The sequence below is a fragment of the Oncorhynchus tshawytscha genome, linkage group LG18, assembly GCF_018296145.1.
Source record: "Oncorhynchus tshawytscha isolate Ot180627B linkage group LG18, Otsh_v2.0, whole genome shotgun sequence".
NCBI lineage: Eukaryota > Metazoa > Chordata > Actinopteri > Salmoniformes > Salmonidae > Oncorhynchus > Oncorhynchus tshawytscha.
In genome coordinates this window covers 18,042,231-18,068,744 of record NC_056446.1, presented here as the reverse complement: position 1 = coordinate 18,068,744, position 26,514 = coordinate 18,042,231, and the positions used below count along the sequence as shown (strand labels likewise).

General features: G+C 43.4%; 1 protein-coding gene across 3 annotated transcripts in view; it reads left to right on the top strand.

Moving 5' to 3' along the window:
• Positions 1–24,634, top strand: part of LOC112217627 (transcription factor HIVEP2) — an 88,419-nt gene extending 63,785 nt beyond the window's left edge. For all 3 annotated transcript variants that reach the window (XM_042300744.1, XM_042300743.1, XM_042300745.1), the window contains 7 exons: positions 8,687–8,756; positions 8,860–13,969; positions 14,217–14,365; positions 16,847–17,022; positions 17,285–17,386; positions 17,835–18,766; positions 23,282–24,634. In XM_042300744.1, the coding sequence (XP_042156678.1) occupies positions 9,092–13,969; positions 14,217–14,365; positions 16,847–17,022; positions 17,285–17,386; positions 17,835–18,766; positions 23,282–24,109 (7,065 nt within the window). In that variant the 5' untranslated portion in view covers positions 8,687–8,756; positions 8,860–9,091 and the 3' untranslated portion in view covers positions 24,110–24,634. The remainder of the gene's footprint in view (positions 1–8,686; positions 8,757–8,859; positions 13,970–14,216; positions 14,366–16,846; positions 17,023–17,284; positions 17,387–17,834; positions 18,767–23,281) is intronic.
• Positions 24,635–26,514: the final 1,880 nt, after the last annotated feature.

Genomic DNA, 26,514 nt, shown 5'->3' with positions numbered 1-26,514 from the left:
CCCTTTAGCATCGTCTGTACTTACAACCAAGCAATACTTTTAAACATATTATGCTGGACTCTGAGTCTCTGGAGAGGGTTGATTATGAGCTGGATCTCCTCTGTACTGGGCTTTTAAATTTATTTTTTTAAATTGCTTTTATTTAACCTTTATTTAACAGCCTTTACCCAACACCAACAGACAGCACTGCTCGTGTTCTCTGTAACTGGGCCTTTACCCAACACCAACAGACAGCTCTGCTCGTGTTCTCTGTAACTGGGCCTTTACCCAACACCAACAGACAGCTCTGCTCCTGGTCTCTGTAACTGGGCCTTTACCCAACACCAACAGACAGCACTGCTCCTGGTCTCTGTAACTGGGCCTTTACCCAACACCAACACCAACAGACAGCTCTGCTCCTGTTCTCTGTAACTGGGCCTTTACCAACACCAACACCAACAGACAGCTCTGCTCCTGTTCTCTGTAACTGGGCCTTTACCCAACACCAACAGACAGCTCTGCTCCTGTTCTCTGTACTGGGCCTTTACCCAACACCAACAGACAGCTCTGCTCCTGGTCTCTGTACTGGGCCTTTACCCAACACCAACAGACAGCTCTGCTCCTGGTCTCTGTAACTGACTAATGTGGAGCCTGAATAACTGACTAATGACTAATGTGGAGCTGAAGATTTTCACTGTAGCCTGCAATCACACCTGAAACCCCTGAACCCGTGACTATTAAACACTCTGAATCTCTGAATGTGATTGTCTTCTTGGAGAGAGCCAGGGAGAAACCAGATCAGAAACTGATTAAGAGGATCTGGATGGACGCATCGATCAAAAGCCCATAAACAAATGAGTGAACAGCCAAACAGTGTCTCTGGGGCAACTGTGAGGCGTGAGGCGATGTGTGTGCTGTTGGCCTGAGTGCCAGACTGTATACCTCCGCACAGCCGAGAGAGATTCTGTTTATTACCGCCGCTCGTAGGTTACGCCTCCCATAATGGCCTCCCATAATGGCCCAGCATTCTTGGAAGAGCAGATAACATTCATCACAATCAGCAGGAACATCATCAGGCATGGGGCTGATACCCATGGCACGACCCAGTCGAGATTTGTGACACAGCGATTTGTTAAGAGACAAACCAGTGCCCAGATTAGTCCATTTTTGTAACATCAATATGTTTATAATTTGATGGATTATGTTTCCCCATTCAATGCCAAATGTTTTTGCCATATCTCATAACAACAAATGCAAATAAAAGTAATAAATTCCACCTGCCTGTCAGCGGGAGACGTGTAACTACTGCCATTATTGCTTGTGCTATTGCATGGCTGTGCACAGTGAACGCCTCAGCTTAAAGTGTGGTTTGCTATGCCTAGTGAACGCCTCAGCTTAAAGTGTGGTTTGCTATGCCTAGTGAACGCCTCAGCTTAAAGTGTGGTATGCTATGCCTAGTGAACACCCGTCTTCCCACTTGAGCTCTCACACCGACGGCGAGAAGAGGTGGCCGAGCAGAGCGACCGACCAACCGCCTAGCTGGGTTGTGCAACCAGCTCCTTTCATAATTTCAATTCATCAGCATTGGTAACCCTGCTGCATGGCATTCAGGCTTTATTCTTCCCACACAGGAACTGTCACCCACACTCCTCACCTCACCCTGTCTCAATGAGGCTGTAGCCAAGGCCTCTCACCCACGCAGAGCCCAACTCTCTCTTTTCACTACTCACTACACACACACCCACCATGTTAAAAATACCACCTCCCATCTTATGCCTAGCTGTACCTCATACTTTCTGCTTGAAATGTAGACCTGAGTATGACAGGATGTATGACAGGATGTATGACTGGATGTAAGACAGGATGTATGACAGGATGTATGACAGGATGTATGACTGGATGTATGACTGGATGTATGACAGGATGTATGACTGGATGTATGACAGGATGTATGACTGGATGTATGACAGGATGTATGACAGGATGTATGACAGGATGTATGACAGGATGTATGACTGGATGTATGACAGGATGTATGACTGGATGTATGACAGGATGTATGACTGGATGTATGACTGGATGTATGACAGGATGTATGACTGGATGTATGACAGGATGTATGACAGGATGTATGACAGGATGTATGACTGGATGTAAGACAGGATGTATGACAGGATGTATGACAGGATGTATGACAGGATGTATGACTGGATGTATGACTGGATGTATGACAGGATGTATGACAGGATGTATGACAGGATGTATGACTGGATGTATGACAGGATGTATGACAGGATGTATGACAGGATGTATGACAGGATGTATGACTGGATGTATGACAGGATGTATGACAGGATGTATGACTGGATGTATGACAGGATGTATGAAAGGATGTATGACTGTCAAGATATGATTCTTGTCTGAATCATGTGCCTTGTAGTTTTACCAGTACTGGTCTTTACTTTTCTTGCTGGAGTTTGTCCCAAAACTAAATATCCATCCCATCATGCCATACGCATTGCACATACACTCACCATTCTATAAATGTGTATGATGCACTATACATTGTAGTTGTAATTTTAGTATTGCTCTGTGAGGGCACTGGCTCTGCTGACCACCTTGACCTGGTTTGAGCAATGGATGGTCTCTCTCTCTCCCCCCCTCTCTCAACCTGTTGCGTGTTGTCTCTCCACAGTCTCCAGACTGCAGTATCTCCCGGCTGCAGTCTCTCCCAGCTCCAGGCTGTGCTTCATCTTTGGGCTCCTAATGAGGAGTCAATATGACACTCCCGGGGGCTGACTTGCGAACGGACTGGGTGATGCATCCACAGAACCTGCTTACAGGGGATAAAATCACACCACAAAACCTGCTGGCTGTGCAAATGGTGAATCTCTCAGGCTGTCAAGACGCAAACTATTGGTGGTATAAGTCTGAAGATGAAAATAGTTATTTCTGGGATTTCAATAAGATTCAGGAATATTTTCTGGGTGTATATTTATTGCATATTATTTTGTTTTTATTCCATTCTATTCATATTTTACAATATGCGTATTTTTTTATACACGATACAGACTGGAAAAGACAAACAAGCTACTTTTGTTGCCCATGTTACATTGAGAGGCACAGATGAACCTGCAACTGAATAGAGTAGAGAAGTGTGTCAAGACTGCAGAATTAATACATTTCACTCAGTCCTTTCGATAGTCCCAAAAAATATGTTGTGTATTCTGTGCATGCAGTCCATTTGAGAACAGAGGGATTCTTCAACGTTGCATTGTGAATAACTCCCTGACACAGTTCAGGTGAAAGGCGCGTTGATCCAGACGCCCCTAAAACACATAATACTTTATTGTAGGAGCTTCAATCTATTTTCAGAACCCTTTCAGATTTTCCCCTAGCTAGCCAGTTGATAAAGCCAGTTGGAGCTTTTAACGTTGCTTCCATCCCCAATGAGCTGGAATAGCTGGAACAAAGACCCCAGCAAACTGACCCAGCTCCCCTCTCATTCCCACTGTAAGGGAAGACACAGAGAACGGTATAAAACTTGTATGCAGATATGTGTGTGTTTCTAACAAACAAACACAGATAAATAAACAAGGGTCTCGGTTAGGGGTCTCATTAGGCCCCCTGAGGCTGAGGCACTGACCATGATGCACTTCTAGGCAGGACTTTGTTACCATAAACTCTGTAATTACTGAATGGAAACAATTAGCAATGATTTGAATTATTCAGAATCTGCCCTGGAAAGTACAAGAAACTGTGCCGGTTTCCGTTCAGGGAAATAAGAAACGGCCTGTGTGTGTGTGTGTGTGTGTGTGCCTGCCTACATCGCTGCTGTGAACGTGATGTCACCAGGAGGACAAACAAAAGGGGTAACCGGAGCTTTGAAAACACACTGGCGGATGTGTCACGGTCAACCCCACAGACAGGCCACTGAATTAGGCCACTGTGCTGATCGAATGGCCCTGTGGTTTAGGAGATACCCAAAACACACAGGCGGCTACCCATGCGACTGGCCTTTGTTTCTACAGGAATTACTCAGGTATAATTGCAGATGTCAATTTGCTTAGACCAACAAAACCGTGTGTACTACCCTCTGTAATAGAGATGGAACTGAAACTAGATGAGGTTGATTTAATTACCTTCAGCGGTTTATTGGAGTAACTATGTAACACTGATAGGTCTAAAACATCAGTCGATAATAGCAGTGTCAAAGACTATGACTCCAAATATTTAAAGAACATAGTTTGGCAACGGAGGTATTTTCCAGGTCTGTTTTTTAAAATGTTATTCCAACAATTGTATTTATTTATTTAAAGTGCTCGTGTCCTGCAAATAACTTTTGGTTGGACAGTGAGAGATATGGCGTCATGGTTCATTTTTAACTTCAGATGTTGTTATTTTATGGGAAAAGAAAACGGGATTCACTCTATTCTTTATTTCAGTGTTGAAAGGAATTCCAAGCACTTCAAATTGGTATGTGGCATCTTGGCTGTCCAAATGGTTTAAGGATAACTACACATCACTCATTGTCACACAAAATAACAAAACATTTTCTAATCCTCTCTCTTGAATCTGCCAGCCCAAAAATGCTTAAATACCTAATCCCTGCATTGGAAAGAGGATGTATTTTGATTGAGTGAAAGGGCCTCTTTAAGGTTTGCTCTTTCCCCAGTCACAATGGAGATGTTCGTCAGTGTGTAGGGCCTGGTACGGCCCCAGGCTACCAGCTTATCCCCCACTCCCCATAGATCTCCAGCCAGAAACCAGAACTAGGCCCGAGGTGGGCAGAGGCTCTCTATCACCGTAATGTTCTCCCCATGAAAAGAGAGCCCAAATAAAGAAGCTAACATGGCTTATACCCACACTTTATGTATACCTCTGGGGAGGAGGGGGTTGATGGAGATATATGTACTGTAATGCTTGGGGGAGTAACTTACTGGGGGGGGTGTACTGTAAATAATGAAAATGTCCTCCTCATCATGATCATGGTCCATCAGTTTTTGCGGTGGGGCCTCCTATCAGATGAACTACTGTTAGACTACGGAGATGTTACATAAAATGCTTGAATCATCCAGTGGAGTGTTTCTGTTTATATCTTTGAGAATGTGGTCCATCTCTATAGAGCGAGGTGTCCCTAGCACACTCTGCCTCTGTGTGTCCCACGCACACTTCCATCAGGTACTCCACTTAAAAATGATGCCAAAGAATATTCCCACCCACACTCAGTCAGAAAATAGGACAGCGTTTTAGTTAGGATGAAAACACTTTATATAACCCATTCAATAGTTTTTCTTTGACTTGAACAATGATAACCTTATGCAACACGGCAGAGAATAATTCATTAATGGTTTTGGGCAGATGCCTACTGAACTGTATGTCCAAAAAGAAAGATTTTAGAGAACTTCGGGCACCATGGTAGCGGATCTGTACTGATAACAAGAGATACTAGACAGATGGATTCATGGAAGGAGATGCGCCCAAACATGGAGGGGGGAAGAGGAGAGGGGTGCACCAACCTGGCCACCATTAAGTGTAATATATGAAACTGACTCCAGCTTAGAAAGATGGCTCTTTTCCACTCAGTGATAGGTTTGCTCTGGCTTCATAAGGCTCATCAGCTGACACTTTTTTACGGAGTGCGTATTGTGTGAATAGGCTAATGAGTTATTATTCCTCTCAGAATGTTTCTCTCTGTAACTATGTTATCTTTACAAAGCTGACAATCGAGAACATTTCATGAGGTGTGCACCAAGGGGTGCACCAACCTGGCCACCATTAAGTGTAATATATGAAACTGACTCCAGCTTAGAAAGATGGCTCTTTTCCACTCAGTGATAGGTTTGCTCTGGCTTCATAAGGCTCATCAGCTGACACTTTTTCACAAAATACGGAGTGCGTATTGTGTGAATAGGCTAGGATGAGTTATTATTCCTCTCAGAATGTTTCTCTCTGTAACTATGTTATCTTTACAAAGCTGACAATCGAGAACATTTCATGAGGTTGGTATGCAACACCTGTTGATACAGGTGTGTTGCAATTGATACTGCATTCTGTATCTTACAATCTCTCTATACATAGCAACATCTGGCTGTGTTTTCACATACACATTTGGCTTTGGGTTTAATTGAAACATGTACATGTACAGTTTTTTTGAACAGGATCGCAGGTGGTATTTATCGTTGGTCAATAAGAAAGGATATCTGGCCGGTACCAAACCTCCATCCAACCACTTATTCTGAGCGCCTATGACTTTGTTCTGTTGTTTGCACACATTCTTTTTGTGTAACAGCACGGAAGAAAACAAAAACCGACGCGAAGTTCATGTTTCAGGTGCTAAAAATACCAGTGTTTTCGACTGGGATATTTTTATCTCTCACATTGGCCTCAAGACACCCGTGTCACATAGCTTCCATGCTCCTACCCCAGTAGCGCCAGAGCAAAGGGGCCGTGTGTGTGTGTGTGTGTGTGTGTGTGTGTGTGTGTGTGTCGCAATCAGAGAGAAAAAATGAAATCAAGAAAATCACGGCAGAGACTTACATGTTCAGCATGTTAGTCTCAGACCCTGGATTCATTCTATATTCAAGTTTTGGTGTGGTTTCTGTACGTTAGCACTCTGAAATAGAATCACAAACGAATGCAAGTTTATTTGTAGCTTCTGTGTTCACTAGGCATTGCAGTATGTGTATGTATAGAAAATAAACATCAGAGGCCAGCGAAAAGAAAAATGCTAGTGCTTGTAGTTCCTTTACGACTTGCCCTTTGGACGCCCACGCACATATGATGTCTTACGTCACCTCCATTTGGCCGGCTATTTGTACTTTTTTGTGTCTTTTTAGGAACTGCGTGGGCCTAGTTGTTACTGATGACTCACTGTAAGCACGAGGGGGTGGGTGGCCCAATCACACTCATTCGAAATATTTTAACCTCAATCTAGTTTAGCACTGTACTTGTACTGCATGCCACTGTACATGAGAATATACAGTTGAAGTGGGAAGTTTACATACACTTAGGTTGGAGTCATTAAAACTTGTTTTTCAACCTCTCCGTAAATGTCTTGTTAATAAACTATAGTTTTGGCAAGTCGGTTAGGACATTACTTTGTGCATGACACAAGTAATTTTTCCAACAATTGTTTACAGACAGATTATTTCACTTATAATTCACTCTATCACAATTCCAGTGGGTCAGAAGTTTACATACACTAGTTGACTGTGCCTTTAAACAGCTTGGAAAATTCCATAAAATGATGTCATGGCTTTAGAAGCTTCTGATAGGCTAATTGACATCATTTGAGTCAATTGGAGGTGTACCTGTGGATGTATTTCAAGGCCTACCTTCAAACTCAGTGCCTCTTTGTTTGACATCATGGGAAAATCAGAAGAAATCATCCAAGATCCCAGGAAAGAAAATTGTAGACCTCCACAAGTCTGGTTCATCCTTGGGAGCAATTTCCAAACGCCTGAAGGTACCACGTCCATCTGTACAAACAATAGTACGCAAGTAGGAACACCATGGGACCACGCAGCCGTCATACCGCTCAGGAAGGAGACGCCTTCTGTCTCCTAGAGATGAACGTACTTTGGTGCGAAAAGTGAAAATCAATCCCAGAGCAACAGCAAAGGTCCTTGTGAAGATGCTGGAGGAAACCGGTACAAAAGTATCAATATCCACAGTAAAACGAGTCCTATATCGACATAACCTGAAAGGCCGCTCGGCAAGGAAGAAGCCACTGCTCCAAAACCACCAAAAAAAAAGCCAGACTACGGTTTGCGACTGCACATGGGAACAAAGATCATACTTTTTGTAGCAATGTCCTGTGGTCTGATGAAACAAAAATAGAACTGTTTGGCCAAAATGACCATTGTTATGTTTGGAGGAAAAAGGGGGAGGCTTGCAAGCCAAAGAACACCATCCCAACCATGAAGCACGGGGGTGGCAGCATCATGTTGTGGGGGTGCTTTGCTGCAAAAGGAAGGAAATTTCTGTGGATATATTGAATCAACATCTCAAGACATCAGTCAGGAAGTTAAAGCTTGGTTGTAAATGGGTCTTCCAAATGGACAATGACCCCAAGCATACTTCCAAAGTTGTGGCAAAATGGCTTGAGGACAGCAAATTCAAGGTATTGAAGTGGCCATCACAAGGCCCTGACCTCAATCCTATAGAAAATGTGTGTGCAGAACTGAAAAAGGGTGTGCGAACGAGGAGGCCTACAAACCTGACTCAGTTACACCAGCTCTGTCAGGAGAATGGGCCAAAATTCACCCAACTTGTTTTGGGAAGCTTGTGGAAGGCTACCCGAAACGTTTGACCCAAGTTAAACAATTTAAAGGCAATGCTACCAAATGCTAATTGAGCGTATGTGAACTTCTGACCCACTGGGAATGTGATGAAAGAAATAAAAGCTGAAATAAATAATTCTCTCTGCAATTATTCTGACATTTCACATTCTTAAAATAAAGTGTTGATCTTATCTGACCTATGACAGGGAATTTTTACAAGGATTAAATGTCAGGAATTGTGAAAAACGGAGATTACATGTATTTGGCAAAGTTTATGTAAGCTTTCGACTTCAACTGTAGATGACTGAACTGCGATTAATTTTTTGAAAATGGAGGAAAATCATAGAGACATAAGTTATTAACTGACTTCACAGTAAATGCTTTGTTTCAATCATTGAATTGTTTCCCTCTCCTCTCTCCAGGTCGTACATAAAGATTCTCTTGGAAGTTGTAAAAGGAGGGATATCAACAAAACCTTTTTTTTTCAGACTGGTAAGTGTTCAGTAATAGATATTTTATACCGAATCATGATTTTTAAAACCACGTTTTGTTTCACAGTACATGGAATTTATTCATGTTCTGTTTGAATTTTCAGATCACTCTAAGGTCTTGATACATTTAATAAACAAAAAGAAAATTGAAGGGCTGATGCAAGTTTACAGTATGCTTGACAGAAAGAAAGTGTTCTGATGCCCACTATAGAGGATCTTTGTGACTCAAATGTAGAACAACCCAAAACGACTTCAGCAATGGAAGGCCCCTTCATTTGAGAACTACATCATCTGACATTTGACCTTTGAGAACCCCAAAGGAAGTATAGTTGGACAATGGAGCCACATGAATCCGCTTCTGGTCAAAAATCCACCAAGGAGCCACGGGAGAAGCTACAAAGGAAGTGGGTCTCCGAGCCCTCAGCTGTCACAAAAAGAAGCACTTTCGCTGACCTGGAGGGAAAAAGGCACTCGCATCGTGAAAGCCTGCAAAGTGGTGCCAGTGGCAGCAATATTACTGGCTCAGCACAAAAGTATGGCTCTGGGAAGATGTTATCAACTGCAATGGGTCAGCCGCATCAAGACAGTCAATACACACAGGCTTTCCCCCGTACTTACTCCTACCAGTTACCACAACAGTACCCACAGCAGCCCATGCAAGAGCGCTTCCTGTCCGGAGCCAAGCCACAGCCTGGTCTGGAGGCCCATGCCTGGCCTTTCGCTGGACAGCTCCCATCCGACGACATATTCCCTGGACACTCCCGTGCCCATGGAGTTTTCTCTCGTCAGAAATCTCCCAGTTTACCCAGTTCTTTTGGCCAGTATTCCAAATCAGGGCCGGAGCTGCCAGAAGAGGGATACAAGAAGGAGCAGAAACCCAAGAAGCCAGGAAAGTACATCTGCCACTACTGTGGAAGGGCTTGTGCGAAACCCAGCGTGCTGAAGAAGCACATTCGTTCACACACTGGGGAACGCCCCTACCCTTGTGTCCCCTGCGGGTTCTCCTTTAAAACCAAGAGTAATTTGTACAAACACCGAAAATCTCATGCCCATGCCATCAAAGCAGGACTAGTCCCATTCTCCGAACTGGCAGCTTCACGCACAGACATGGATCAAGCGTCCTCAGTGGGAGAGACAGATGTACACTCAGATGGTGAACAGAGCACGGACACCGACGAGGAGACGGCAGAGGTCTCTATGTTTATGGACAAAGTCAGCCCCATCCCCCAGATATCATTTGAAATGGACAAAAGCACAATGGAGAAGGGTGGGGAGCCGGCATATGCTGACTCAGCTGAGGAACTAGCTATGGCATCCATGAAAGTGCCTATCCTAATTGTCCCAAAACAAGGGATCCCACCAACAGCAATGGAGTGCCCCCCATTCATGGAACTCAAGGCTTCTCACATCAGCTCACAGGTGAGCCGCGTGGATGACTCTCCTACTATAAAACAGAGACTGGCTCTGAAACTGACAGATAGGAAGGGATCACAGGACTCAGACCAGCAGTCCCAGCAGTCCCTGAACCTTCTGAGTCCACACAGCAAAGGCAGCACAGATTCCGGCTACTTCTCTCTTTCAGAGAGTGCGGAGCAACAGATCAGCCCTCCCAACACAAACGCAAAGTCCTACGAGGAGATCATGTTTGGTCGGACTTGGTATTACAAACCTAACTCTCCTAGATCGAGACAATCCATTGCAGTAGGCATGGCCACTGTTGGCCAAGACTCTAACCTAATCATGGGGAAGATATCTGAAGATCATATATTCTTCCGTAATGATAACAGTGAAGCGCATCTACTAGCAGGTGTTGACCCTAAGCAGTATCCCACAAGCCCTTGCCAAAGCAACACAGGTCTATTAGAGGCTCCTGATTCAGGGCCACTCATTAGGAGTAACTCAATGCCAACATCCTCCCCGACCAACCTCAACGTCCCCCCGGGGATAAGAGTGAGCCACTCCTTCGACGAGATGATGACCTCTGATGATGTCTTCTACCCGGGTGCTGCCGGTCTTAGGAGGCTTAGGAGACAGGCAGCTTTAGATCATTCAGCACATGAAGGGCATGGCGAAACTGAAACCTATGGACACATTCCCAAGAACACAGCCCCATTTGTGGTTTTAAAGCTAGGGGAGCGTAGTCCTGTGGTGCCAGAGCATACAGCATACAGCCCTTATGGTACTAAAGTGGGAATGACAGAGATTGCCACTCGTAAACGCAGGAAGGAAAAGAGTGTAGGGGACGAGGAGGATGGCCCAGGCCAGTATGACAGTAGTGGCTCAGTAGATATGGTTGGGGATTATGATTCAAAACAAGGTAGTCAAGTAGGTTCAAGGGCAATACCTACTGGGAAAGGATCCATAGGATCCATGTACAATGCACATAGCCAATCAGACAGTTTTGAAACATGCTGTAGTAGTATGTGCTCAGAGGATGTAGTGCTAGTCCCAGACTCTGACAGAAAGGCAACTGGCAACGTTATCTCTGTCATTCAGCACACAAACTCACTCAGTAGGCCAAACTCCTTCGAGAAGTCAGAGTCCTTCGAGCACCCAGCCTACCTGCAAGACAAATCCTCTAGCCAATATTCAGAGCAGTCAGATACAGAAAACACAGAAGATGTGCAGAGCCCGGACTCTATCCTGAGGTCTGAGAGCATGGAGCAGCAGAGCAACAGTGATTTAGCTTCACCCAACCAGCCCTGTCACATGCCCCCCAAACTGGTGCGGCAGCCTAACATCCAAGTGCCTGAGATCAGGGTGACGGAGGAGCCAGATAAACCTGAGAAAGAGCCTGATGTACTGACCAAGGAGCCAGAGAAGCACGTTGAAGAATTCCAGTGGCCCCAGAGGAGTGAGACACTGTCCCAGCTCCCTACGGAGAAGCTGCCTCCTAAAAAGAAGCGTCTGCGTTTGGCAGACTTGGAGCACTCCTCTGGGGATTCCAGCTTTGAGTCCTGCACCAGCCTGTCCAGGAGCCCAAGCCAGGAAAGCAACCTGTCCCACAGCTCCAACTTCTCTATGTCCTTTGACAAGGAAGAAAACCTGAAGTCTGTGTCACCGACCAAGCAGGATGACTTTGGCAAGCAGTCTGAGTACAGTGGCAACTCTCTCACCATCCCCGGCCATCACCAGCAGAGGGAGATGCGACGATCCTCATCCGAACAGGCTCCCTGTGCTCTGGCCACCGAGATCCCAGAGATCCGTAGCAAGTCCTTTGACTATGGCAGTCTCTCAACATCATCCAGACAGGGAGAGATTTACTCCAGTGCATCAGCCATTAAAGAACGGAGAAGGGGCTACCTAGTAAGGCAGGCATCCCTTAGCGTTTACCCTGAGACAGTGGTGCATGATCAAGGTGGTCTCGAAATGACCATCAAGCAAGAGCACTCAGACCATGGACCTTTATCTTGGCAGAGCCCCCCATCCTCTCAAAGTTCTCATGGTGCATCAGCCAGCGAAGTAGCAAGACCCAAGAGAGGGTCACCTTATCATCTTCTGCAACAGAGAATTAGTGAGGACAGCCAGGAAGACCCAACACTGTTCCAGAAGTCATCTTGTCTGCCAAGTCAACAGTCATCAGAGGTAGAGCATCCAAGTCATGAGCTCATCAGCCAGGAAGCCATGCAATACTCCTCACTCCAGAGCAGCTTGGCTTCACTGCCTTTCCTGCCATTTCAGCCCGGCCTGTTCTGGCATCCGGAGTCAACACAGAGACACAAGCAACATCTGGCTTTCCAGCCACACCAGTTACAGAAACTACATATCAGACAGCCTAGTATACCGCACATGCTCCAGAAATCCCACCCACCTCATCATCAGCTACAGCAGATCCAGGAGCAGTGTGACATTAAGGCTGACGGTGTTATCAGTCAGAACTACCAGTATCCCTCCAGAGTCTCCCCCCAGGCCCAGCATTACAGCTCTCCACCGTCTAAAGTGGCCCTCACCGAGAGTAAAATGCTCCTGCAACAGGTCCAGCCAATCTTCGCCACTCAGAATGCAGGATCACAGCCATCACTCCCAGGTATGCTAATCCCCGTTAGGATACAGACTCACGTGCCATCTTACGGAAGTGTTATGTACACAAGTGTTTCACAGCTCTTAACTAACCACAGCCAGAGCGCTTATTCAGCAAGAGTCATATGCTCAGAGAATGCATCATCCAATTCACTCCCAGGTGGCAGTGTTTCAAAGCACGGAGTTTGCTTCAACTTATCTCAGATCCTTGGTCAGCCTGAGGGAGCTCCACGTTATCCACTCTGGAAAGTTCCAGATCTGAACACTGAACATGGGAGACTAAACACGGGAATTCCGCTGTCGTTGACATCGAGAACCATCTCCACCACGGATGCGTCCTCCAGTATCGGGGGAAGCAAGCGGATGTTATCACCAGCCAGTAGCCTGGAACTCTTTATAGAGACCAAACAGCAGAAACGGGTCAAGGAGGAGAAGATGTACGGTCAGATTGTAAAAGAGCTGAGCGCTGTTGAGCTGAGTGCTTCGAAGGACAGCGTCAAGTTACCAAAGCATGCATCTCTAAAGAGTGAGGGTTCAATGGACGATCAGGAGAGGATGTCCTCCTCCCCACCAGCAGACTTCCCTTCCACCCAAATCCCAGTGCGTTCCAACGCACCTCACATACCCGATGTGCCACCAGCTGACAGCTTCACTCCCCCTCTGCAAATTGTGATGGACACCCCTGGTGGCAGAGAGTCCCCAGAGGAGCTGGATGTTGACGACTCCTTCACCCCAGAGGCTAGCTCCAGCCCACAGTCCATGGTCTCCTCCAGTGACACTCCAGAGGAGGCCAAGCCACCCATGGGCAGCAAGATCCCTGTCAACATGCTGGTGCAGCTGGCTGCCAATCAGAGTGGGGGCGCTGCTGGAAGCACTCTGCTGCTCACAGATCTGGCAGACATTCAGCAGTTCTTTCAGTTCCCCAGTCTTCGCACGGCAACCAGTGTCAGTTGGTGCTTCCTGAATTACACCAAGCCAAACAACGCTCAGACGACTCCCCTGACTTCTGTCTACGGCTCCTGGTGCGTCAGCTCCTACAACCCCAACCCTCTCAGCCTCAGCACCAAGGCTACTCTGGCCCTGCTCCGATCCAAGCAGAGGAAGAACACAGAAACCTACACGATGGCTGCTATGTATCAACCTGGAACTGGAAAACTTGTGTCCTCTCTTGCTTGGAAGCAGAAGTTTGAGCAGGTAATCAACACATCACATTTGCCTCTTGTTCACAATCTACTACATTTACATTTACTAAATAAGCATTACAGATTTCATAACTCACATGTAAGTTTTAGAAAGTTTGAAATCCCCTACAATATTATAAAGCAATCTTAGGTACAGTAAAATGTTATTTTTGAGCCGACATTTCATTACATCTGCCATCAAGTGTTTTTGTCTGTTTGCGAGGATTTAACTTAGTGTAATGCATGTTTTCCATTTGCAGATGAAGCCAGAGCTCATGCAGCTAGATGTGAGCAAATATGGGAAGAAAATCAAGGGGCTGAGCTCCAGGGATCGAATCAAGGAGGACCATGGAGAGGAGGCCTCCTCAAAGCAGGCTGAGCCCACTCGCATCAGAATCTTTGAAGGAGGGTATGTCAAGATGGCTGCCATTAGCCATTAAAATGTAATTGAAAGCCTTTTGATATCAGTGTGGAACCTTCTGGAGACGGCTGCTTAAATTGTTATAATGTTGTGACTTCTATACAAAATGTACAGGTTTGTATAGAAATTATCAGCACTTAAATCTGAAATATTTTGTGGTTAAGTTGGATTTAATGCCTGGTGGCTGAAACCACTTCTTCATGGCCTATGTTATATGAGAATGATAAAACAATTACTGTGGTAACTGAAATGTAGCTATTACATGATTTTGTCAAATTACTGCTTTTCATGGACTTGAAGGCTTTTTCCGCAGAAATAGGATGTATACACTGCATTCAGAATGTATTCAGACCCCTTGACATTTTCCATATTTTGTTATGTTACAGCCTTATTCTAAAATCTAATTTAAATACATTTTCTCATCAATTTACACACGATTAAACACGGTGTTACACACGATGAGGTTTCACACAATTTACACATAATGACAAAGCAAAAACCGGTTTTTAGAAATGTTTGCAAATGTATTAAAATACTAAACAATACTAAATATTTACATAAGTATTCAGACCCTTTACTCAGTATTTTGTTGAAGCACCTTTGGCAGCGATTACAGCCTTGAGTCTTCTTGGGTATACAGTCTTGTATACAGACTGTACAGCAGTACAGTCTTGGCACATCTGTATTTGGGGAGTTTCTGCCATTCTTCCCTGCAGATCCTCTCAAGCTCTGTCAGGTTGGATGGGGAAAGTCACTGCACAGATGTTTTCAGGTTTCTCCAGAGATGGGCGATCGGGTTCAAGTCCGGGCTCTGGCTGGGCCACTCGAGGACATTCAGAGACTTTTCCCGGAGCCTGAGTTGTCTTGGCTGTGTGCTTAGGGTTGTTGTCCTGTTGGAAGGTGAACTGTCACCCAAGTCTGTAGTCCTGAGCACTCTGGAGCAGGTTTTCATCAAAGATCTCTCGATACTTTGCTCCGTTCATCTTTCCCTCGATCCTGACTAGTCTCCCAGTCACTGCCACTGAATAACATCCCCACAGAATGATGCTTCCACCACCGTACTTCACCGTAGGTATGGTGCCAGGTTTCCTCCAGATGTGACACTTGGCATTGAGGCCAAAAAGTTAAATATTGGTTTCATCAGACTAGAGAATATTGTTTCTCATGGTTTGAGAGTATTTAGGAGATTTTTGGCAAACTTAAAGCGGGCTGTCATGTGCCTTTTACTGAGGAGTGGCTTCTGTCTGGTCACTACCATAAAGGCCTGATTGGTGGAGTGCTGCAGATATGGTTGTCCTTCTGGAAGGTTCTCCCATCTCCACAGAGGAACTCTGGAGCTCTTTCAGAGTGACCATTGGGTTCACCTCCCTGACCAAGGTCCTTCTCCCCGCCGATTGCTCAGTTTGACTGGGCGGCCAGCTCTAGGAAGAGTCTTGGTGGTTCCAAATTTCTTCCATTTAAGAATGATGACGGCCACTGTGTTCTTGGGGACCTTCAATGCTGCAGACATTTTATTTGGTACCCTTCCCCAGATCTGTGCCTCAGCACAGTCCTGTCTCGCAGCTCCATGAAAATTCCTTTGATCTCATGGCTTGATTTTTGCTCTGATATGCACTGTCAACTGTGGGACCTCATATAGACAGGTGTGTGCCTTTCCAAATCATGTCCAATCAATTGGATTTACCACAGGTGGACTCCAATCAAGTTGTAGAAAAATCTCATGGATGGTCAATGGAAACAGGATGCACCTGAGCTCAATTTCGAGTCTCATAGCAAAGGGTTTGAATACTTATGTAAATAAGGTTTTTCTGTTTTTATTTTTCAATACATTTGCATAAATATCTAAAAACCTGTTTTCGCTTTGTCATTATGTGTAGATTAATGAGGAAAAATAAGGCTGTAAAGTAGAAATGTGGAAAATGTCAAGGGGTCTGAATACTTTCCGAATGCACAGTATATATAAAGCAGAATGTATTTTTCAGATGGCTTTTAATTGTGGTTGAAAGGTGTTACTAGCATAGGCTACTGTTTTTATGGAAATACAGTAGAGCATAGTTTTGTTGTTTAACTGCCGTGGTGTTATTGACTACTGTCCGTGAGGCTTCGGTTAACCTATTTACTTTGGTTCAAGCGATAAATAGATTTCCAAATGATTTTTGAAATCATTTTTTTTTTCTAATCACAATAACATACGGTGTCTTGAATATCCCTTTGAAGATATTACCATATACAGTTAGATTTTTTTCTTTATATAATTCAATTTCAGAAACGAGAACAGCTGTAAAAATGTCTGACCAATACCCAGTTGAATCTGGCACTGGAATTATTTTCTCTGAGCAGTTGCAGGCTAACTTTCCCAATGTAAAGTTAGCTGTTTGATGTATTTGATATTTGCTCCCTTAACACATGCTTCGATATACTCAAAACCCTCTAATAATGTTGAATAATCTGATCTTGTTATGATTTCAGGTACAAATCCAATGAAGACTATGTTTACGTGCGGGGCAGAGGAAGAGGGAAGTACATCTGTGAAGAGTGTGGGATCCGCTGTAAGAAGCCAAGCATGCTGAAGAAACATATCCGCACACACACCGATGTCCGGCCGTATGTCTGCAAGTTCTGCAACTTTGCTTTTAAAACCAAAGGTGGGTTTCCTTCTTCCATTTCATATAACCACATGTATGCAAATGTACACCTTTCTTCTCAAGCACTTTAACATGATAGTTCAAACAAAAACAGTGATCACATTGGAAAAGGATTTATGTACAGACTTCTGTCTGCATTGCGTTAGAAGGGTTGCAGGGTTCTCTCTCTCCTGCAGTGGAGTGTTGATGAGTGAATTGAAAGGCCAGGCGGCCTATGCTGCTTCCAGTAAGACATTTTAAAAGTCGTAAACTCTTGTTTCAGGAAACCTGACTAAACACATGAAGTCGAAAGCCCACATGAAGAAGTGCTTGGAGCTCGGGGTGTCAGTGACATCTGTGGAGGATGCGGACGCCGAAGAAGCTGGTATGAATCAGACAGACTTACTGAGCATATTTTATAGAGATGAGCCAATATTTGATCAATACTGGGCGCTGTATGTTGCACTGGTGCGGTTCTTGAGGAACAATTATTGTAATGAAAAACAGGAACCGCCTCTGTCAGGTTTATGTAAAATGACCAACTTTAAAGATACACAGTTCACATTTTCCCTGCTTGTATCCCATCATTTAGCATTAAGTGGGAAAGAACACCAGTGACCCATTCAATACAAAATAAGTCAATTGCAGATGCTGTAAAAGTTTTGTAAACGCCTAAATAGAAAAGCACTACTGTGTTTGTATGTCTCATTTCCTTGTTAAGACTGCACTAAATTCTGTTTATTTGTCTTGCAGAACAAAGTAGGCTACTGTTACTGCATTTGCATAGGGTTTGACTGGATCAACGGTTGGATAAACCATGTGTTTCTTTTTAGACAATGTCGAGGATGGCCAGAGGGAGACTGGGAAGATGTCAGGCATCATGGCTGACCACCAGTTCTCAGACGCCGATGATTCTGATGGTGGCGAGGATGACGGGGATGAGGTGGACGACGATGAAGATGATGACGACGATTACGATGGCGAATCCACGCCGAAGACTCGCTCCAGAAGCACCAGCCCTCAGCCCTATGGCATACCATCTCTGTCTGTCACGGACTCTCAGGGCGCCTGCTCCTCAGACCTGCTGGGCCACTGCTCCAAACCACCCCTCTTCAGCTACTTCACCAGCCTGCCCAGCATTCAGATCACCCAGCTCATGGTGCCCAGTGAGGGTGCAGGCCAGGGCCAGATGGCAGAGTACCAACAGCTGCTGCAGGGCGCCCTGGGGGAGGACTATAAGAGCAGGCTAGACGTACCCAGCTCCATGGACGAGGACTTTGGCCTTTCCCCAGCTCACAGCTCCTCATCATTCGACCTGTCCCTGTCTCGCCTCTCTTCCCCAGGCCTGGACGCCTCCCCTCTCCGAGAGCCATCCCCCACCTCCACTTCACGCAAGTACCTCTTCCCCCGACGGGACCTGTCCCCCCATGGCCGCCTATCACCCCACAGAGAGGTGTCCCCTCTCAGGCACCACTCCCCCAAGAGGGACATCTCCTTCAGAAGGGACCTCTCGCCCCGCAGGGACCTTTCCCCCAGGAGTCACATCTCACCCCTGTCCCACGCCGGACGCCCCATGTCACCGGGCAGAGAACTGGTGGGCAGGAGGGAGCTGTCTCCACGGAGTCGCCACCGGGGCATGATCAGACCTGTCTCCCCCAGGAGGGGCATGCACCATCACAGTGCCCCCTGGAGTCTGGGCCAGCACCTACACTCAGAGATCGTGCCAATGGGCCAGCGTAGCAGAAGCCACTCAGAGATGGAGACAGTAAGTGTTCCAGAATGTATTCAACTCTTCTATTCTATTATATAAACATTGCACATCAGCCTTCATGAACAGCTCCTTACTGGCATAATATACACTGAGTTTACCAAACATTAGGAACACATTCATAATATTGAGTTGCACCCCCCCCACACATTTTGCCCTCAAAACAGCCTCAGTTTGTCGGTGCATGGACTCCAGAAAATTATGTCATGGCTTTAGAAGCTTCTGATAGGCTAATTGACATCATTTGAGTCAATTGGAGGTGTACCTGTGGATGTATTTCAAGGCCTACCTTCAAACTCAGTGCCTCTTTGCTTGACATCATGGGAAAATCAAAAGAAATCAGCCAAGACCTCAGAAAAAGAATTGCGGACCACCACAAGTCTGGTTCATCCTTGAGAGCAATTTCCAAACACCTTAAGGTACCATGTTCATCTGTACAAACAATAGTGATCAAGTATAAACACCATGTGACCACACAGCCGTCATACCGCTCAGGAAGGAGATGCATTCTGTCTCCTAGAGATGAACGTACTTTGGTGCGAAAAGTGCAAATCAATCCCATCTCCTGTGGTCTGATGAAACAAAATAGAACTGTTTGGCCATAATGACCATCGTTATGTTTGGAGGAAAAAGGGGGATGCTTGCAAGCCGAAGAACACCATCCCAACCGTGAAGCACGAGTGTGGCAGCAGCATCATTTTGTGGGTGTACTTTGCTGCAGGAGGGACTGGTGCACTTCACAAAATAGAGGGCTTCATGAGGGAGAAAAATTATGTGGATATATTGAGCAACATCTCAAGACATCAGTCAGGAAGTTAAAGCTTGGTTGCAAATGGTACTTCCAAATGGACAATGACCCCAAGCATACTTCCAAAGTGGTGGCAAAAGGACAACAAAGGACAACAAAGTCAAGTTATTGGAGTGGCCATCACAAAGCCCTGACCTCACACCTATAGAACATGTATGGGCAGAATTGAAAAAGCGTGTGCGAGCAAGGAGGCCTACAAACCTGACTCAGTTACACCAGCTCTGTCAGGAGGAATGGGCCAAAATTCACCCAATTTATTGTGGGAAGCTTGTGGAAGGCTACCGGAAACGTTTGACCCAAGTTAAACTATTTAAAGGTAATGCCTTCAAATACTAATTGAGTGTATGAAAACTTCTGACCCACTGGGAATGTGATGAAAGAAATAAAAGCTAAAATAATCATCTCTACTATTATTCTGACATTTCACATTTATTCAAATAAAGTGGGATCCTATCTGACCTATGACAGGGAATTATTTCTAGGATTCAATGTCAGGAATGATGAAAAACTGAGTTGAAAAGTATTTGGCGAAGGTTTATGTAAACTTCCAACTTCAACTGTAGATATTCCATTAAAAAATCAGCCGTTTCCAGCTACAATAGTCATTTACAACATTAACAATGTCTACACTGTATTTCAATTTGATGTTAATTTAATGGACAAAAAATGTGCTTTTCTTTCAAAAACAAGGACATTTTTAAGTGACCACGAACTTTTGAATGGTAGTGTATATATACTGAAGAAAAATATAAATGCAACATGTGTTGGTCCCATGTTTCATGTGCTGAAATAAAAGATCCCTGAATCTTTCCATATGCACAACAATCTTATTTCTCGAATGTTGTGCACACATTTGTTTAATTCCCTGTTCGTGAACATTTCTCCTTTGCCAAGACAATCCATCCACCTGACAGGTGTGGCATATCAAGAAGCTGATTAAAACAGCATGATCATAACACAGGTGCACCTTGTGCTGGGGACAATAAAGGCCACTCTAAAATGTGCAGTTTTGTCACACAACACAGTCCCACAGATGTCTCAAGTTTTGAGGGAGTGAGAAATTGGCATGCTGACTGCAGGAATGTCCACCAGAGCTGTTGCCAGAGAATTTAAGGTTAATTTCTCTACCATAAGCAGCCTCCAACGTCATTTTAGAGAATTTGTCAGTACTTCCAACCGGCCTCAAAACCGCAGACCATGTGTAACCTCTCCAGCCTCAGACCTTCTTTACCTGTGGGATCGTCTGAGACCAGCCACCTGGATTACTGATGAAACTGAGGAGTATTTCTGTCTGTAATAAAGCCCTTTTGTGGGGAAAAAACTCAATCTGATTTGCTGGGACTGGCTTCCCAGTGGGTGGGCCTGGCTCCTAAATGCGTGGGCCTATGCCATCCCAGGTCCACCCATGGATGCGCCCCTGCCCTGTCATGTGAAATCCATAGATTGTGGCCTAATTTATTTATTTCAATTGACTGATATCCTTATATGAACTGTAACAGAGTAAAATGGTTGAAATTGTTATATGTTGAGTTTACATTTTTGTTCAGTGTATTATTAGTGCCTGCTTTTATAGGATGATAAATGGAGAGTCTAACTTAAAGTTATAGTACAATGGAACCGTGCAGGCCCACTATAGAGTGCTCTTACAGTCTCTGCGGTCGTTTCTATTTATATATGTGGCTAATTAAGAATCCCTGGGGAAAGGGGAAAAATGCAGTATTCTTGCACTGTGGAGTCATTCTTGACTTCTCCCCACCATCTGGTTGGTTTCCGTGGTAGTGAGGGATAAAAAGATAAGCCAGCCGTAGCCATAATGTACTGTAAGCTTGGCTCATCACTCAGTGGTTAGTAACTGTTTTTTTTCTTTCTTAAGATTCTTTTTAAATCCGGACAGTTTAAATGAAGCGTGAAATGGAGCCTGCTTCAGCTGTATAATATATATATATTTTTTAATATTCATATTTGACTTCTTTTTAGCTGGTAATAGTTTTGTCGTATTTGAGCTGATTTTTCCTACCATCTCAAGATCCATTAAAATCCAAAGTAACACTTCATTTGGATAGTCCATCTGTAGAAGCGCTACAGATGATCAGTAACCTTTCAACTACATGTGTACTAACCCTAACCCTAGCCCTTATCCTAATGCTAAACTTAACCCTAACCTTAACCCTTACCCTAATCCATATTTTAAAACTAACCTTAACCAGCATTTGCTTATCAACCGATAGTTTGTTGATAGTATGAAGAAGCACAGGGCAGAGTTCTATTTCCAATGACATACAATTCCTAAAAACGATAGGCGATTTACATTGAATGTAAATAAATGTTGTTTCATGCATTTGCCTATTTTCATACAGTGCATTTGGAAAAAATTCCGGCCCATTGACTTTTACCACCTTTTGTCAAATTATGCCATTATTCTAAAATGGATCAAATTGTTTTTTTTTTACCTCCTCAATCTACACACAATACACCTTAATGACAATGAATACTTACAGTACCAGTCAAAAGTTTGGACACCTACTCATTCCAGTGTTTTTCTTTATTTTGGCTATTTCTACATTGTAGAATAATAGTGAAGACATCAAAACGATGAAATAAAACATATGGAATAATTTAGTATCCAAAAGAGTGTTAAACAAATCAAAATACATTTTATATTTGAAATTCTTCAAAGTAGCCACCCTTTGCCTTGATGACAGCTTTGCACTCTCTTGGCCCTTGAAACCTGTTTTTGCTTTGTCATTGTGTGTAGATAGATGAGGATTTTTTGTTATTGAATCCATTTTTGAATAAGTCTGTAAGGTAACAAAATGTGGAAAGCCTGTTACTTGCGCAGCACATCATGGGCATTAAATTACTAGTTTTTTTTATATCACTGGACTGATGGTTCGATTTTGTATCAGTTATTGAGAAATATATATTTTTTCAACATTAAAATGCACCATGCATTATGTGGGTTGAATGCTGTAACAGCACAGAATAAAACAATGAATAAAGTCCCATGAGGGTAGTGACTGCCCATTACTGCCTATCACTTATTAATCATTATTTATTAACATTACTTCACTTTAATAAATATTGCAAATGTTGCATATATTACGTTTATTTTATTTGATGACTTTATTATGTCTTTAAGTTAATAATTATTTGACTAATTCTCACCTTGCGAACAAAACATTTTAGCGGCCCCCCTCATGACAGTGAAGAGAGACATTTTTTGTTTAAATGTTCATTTCTTGCAATTCTACATATTTTGCCACAGGGCGGAGAGAAGATTTTACAATTTTATAACTCATTTCATGCAATTCTACTCATTTTGCCATGGGGTGGAGAGAAAAATTATTTTTTTTACAGCTAATTACCTGCAATTCTACACATTTTGCCATAGGTTGGAGGCAAATGTTGTCCGTTTTTTATATGATAACTGATGATCAATGGGACCCACCCCGTTTGGAACACTGACAAGTAATAATAATAATAAAAACATTATACAATAAAAATATGTTATTGGGGGATTGCTCAATCTGATTGGGTGGGCCTGGCTCCCCAGTGGGTGTGTCTGCGCCCACCAGTGCCTACGCCCCTGACTTAAATTGAGAAAATGCGTAGTACTTTCTGCATATTCTATAGTCGAAGATCCACAGACCCTATTTATCTTTGGCCACTATATTTTGTACTGAATTCATCTTGTATTGTTTCAGGATCAGAGGAAGAGTTCCCCTCCCCACAGCAGCCAGGAGTCCACACGGCCACACCAGGGCCTGTTCAGCCACCTCCCCCTGCACTCCCAGCAGCAGGTCCGCATCCCCTTCCCCATGATCCCTATCGGGGGCATCCAGATGGTGCACTCCGTGGCCACCTCCGTCACCGGCCTGGCCCACCCTGCCCGCCTCCCTCTACAGAAGAGCACGTCCGAGGAGTCTAGCACCAGTGAAGTGTCCTTTCCGCTGGTCAGGGGGTCCACCAGGTCCACCGATTTGCCCCAGTGTCATGAAAGAATGGAGAGGACCCCGGTTCCTTCCTCCAGCCCGTCCTTACCCAGGTCAGGAAGTCGCCGGGACAGCGCAGACATGTCCGACATCAAGGACAATCAGCAGCAGGAGGAGAGCATACAGACATGTACCAAAGCTATCGCCTCTCTCCGCATCGCTACGGAACATGACACTCTGGAGAAAGGCGTGGTGGCGTGCTCTTTAGAGCCCCACCAGAGACGCCGCTCCCCGCTGCCTCACCCCTGCCATCCCCCTCACCCCATCCCCCAGGAGAGCGCTCCCAGCAGGATTCAGCACTTTAGTGGCCTAGAGGTTAGGCAGACCCCGGCCGGCCGCTCGGCCTCCCCTCTCCCCCTACCCTCCAGCTCCAGCTCAGAGACCTCCCTGTCGGCCACATCAAAGGGCCCGGCGGGTCCCACGGCAGGGCCAGGCCACCATGTCAAGGAGAGGTCACCAGGTCGACAGGGCCCAGGAGAAAGGGCAGCAAGCACAAAGAGAGGTAAAGATATATCAAAGGACTCCACAGAGAACAGGTGAACGATGTTGAAAAAGGGAGGGACGTGCAACGTAAAAACATCAACCCATACTATTGCACACACACAACACAAGAACACAGAGAGACAGACATTCAAACACACACACATGCAAACACAAGCAAATTAAGTAGATACTCTGCAGTTTCAATGTATGTGTATAGCATGCCTTTTATAACCTGGTTTGCTATTTTAACAATGTATTTCTTATTTAAAGTTTCAGAGAATATACATACAGTATATGTTAACTTATCCATGAGCCTGACCAAATTGCTTATGGACTCCAGTCTGGTACTTTTAAATGTACAAATGTGTGTGCCTTTTCTTTACTTTCTGCTTATATTCTTATAAGCATATTAAGCAGGAAGAGATGTAAATATATAAAGTTTATCAGCTTTGTAATAAATGCAATTTCCCGTCTTTTTTGGACACTTGAGTCTGAATGATGTGAAGTATCAATATATGTAAGGTTGCACTAAAACATATTTTTATATGAGTGAAATTAAATGGCTTTTGTGTACAGCAGCAATTCTATAATACTATTTATTGTATCATGTTTTATAAATTGTACATTTTTCTTAATGTTGTGTATGCCTTTTCTATGTAAAGCATGGGTTTTGCTATGGCGTAATTAGAGCAAAAAATATGTACACTGTAAAATGGCTTTATATGTTAGTGAATACACTTTACTTGGAAGTATATACATATAATTAAATTTACAAGAATATATACCTGTATTGTATAAATATATATATATATATATATTCTATATATATTCTATATATATATATATATATATATATATATATATATATAATATATATATATATATATATATATATATATATATATATATATATATATATATAATATATATATATATGCACTTACATTTTGGATTGACACCCACATACAGTATGGTAGTTAGTTCTAAATGCTTGTACCTTTTTCTCTCCTGCTGGATTGGCTACACTAGTTGTGATTTTGTCATTTTTTTACAAAAAAGTAGAACTTATTATTTTTTTGTTCAACATGTGCACTTATGCATTTTCTTTCTTTCTTTTTGTTGTTGTTCATCGCTTACTGAAGTAGTAGTGAAATATTAAAGATAGTTTGATCTTCTGTGAATCATGTTGCTTGAAGTACTTGATTTAATGAGTAGTATGGGGAACATTCCAGCAGATGTAATATTGAATGCCCATGAATCTGTGTGTATATATATATATATATATGCAGTCATACACATTTATACATGGAAAGAGTTGATTCTGGGCGATGCCGTCAGTTCATCCCCAAAACATTTTTAAAGGCTTGTACACACAGATATCAAGAACTCTGAAGAAATGCACCTTATGTTCCCTAAATTTTGGGGGTACAATCTCATAATATATACATTTTGGAACTGGGATTTGGATTCCCCAGTTGCTTGTAAAAAGCTGTGCAAATAAACAACCTAAATGAATGGGAGCATTCAGCCAGTCACTCTTATGTATATCTGTATTTTGTATGGTGTGTATAAGATCGGTGTATTTTACTCTTTGGACATTTTTGTCAGTAGTCCCTGGTATTCACTTAACTGTATTAACATGTCTTTCAAATCTAAGGTATCAAAGCACAAATCATTGTATAGGAAAAAAAGAGAAAAAAAAGGTAAACATACATAAAAAAGGGTAACTTTGTGATGTTCAGTGGAAAGTACAATATCATGTAAGACCCCAGTTTTAATAATGAATCACAGTACAGGTGGGAAAAAACGTTTTTTTTTGTTAAAAAAATAAATAAATACGACTACAATAATATGCATGTCCTCGATGCTTTCATTCTTTGTCTCCCTCAAGTGCTTCATATGTACGTACAGTGCCAGTCAAAAGTTTGGACACCTACTCATTACAGGGTTTTGACTTAATATTGAATATTTTCTACATTGTAGAATAATAGTGAAGACATCAGAACTATGAAATAACTCATATGGAATCATGTAGTAACCAAAAAAGTGTAAACAAATCAAAATATATTCTTCAAAGTAGCCACCATTTGCATTGATGACTAAAGTTCATTTGTGGAATATATTTCCTTCTTAACTTCTTGCGTCGAGCAATCCCGTATCTGGGAGCGTAATCATAGCCTCAAGCTCATTACCATAACGCAACGTTAACTATTCATGAAAATCGCAAATGAAATGAAAGAAATATATTCACTCACAAGCTTAGCCTTTTGTTAACAACACTGTCATCTCAGATTTTCAAAATATGCTTTTCAACCATAGCTACACAAGCATTTGTGTAAGAGTATTGATAGCTAGCATAGCATTAAGCCTAGCATTCAGCAGGCAACATTTTCACAAAAACAAGAGAAGCATTCAAGTAAAATAATTTACCTTTGAAGAACTTCGGATGTATTCAATGAGGA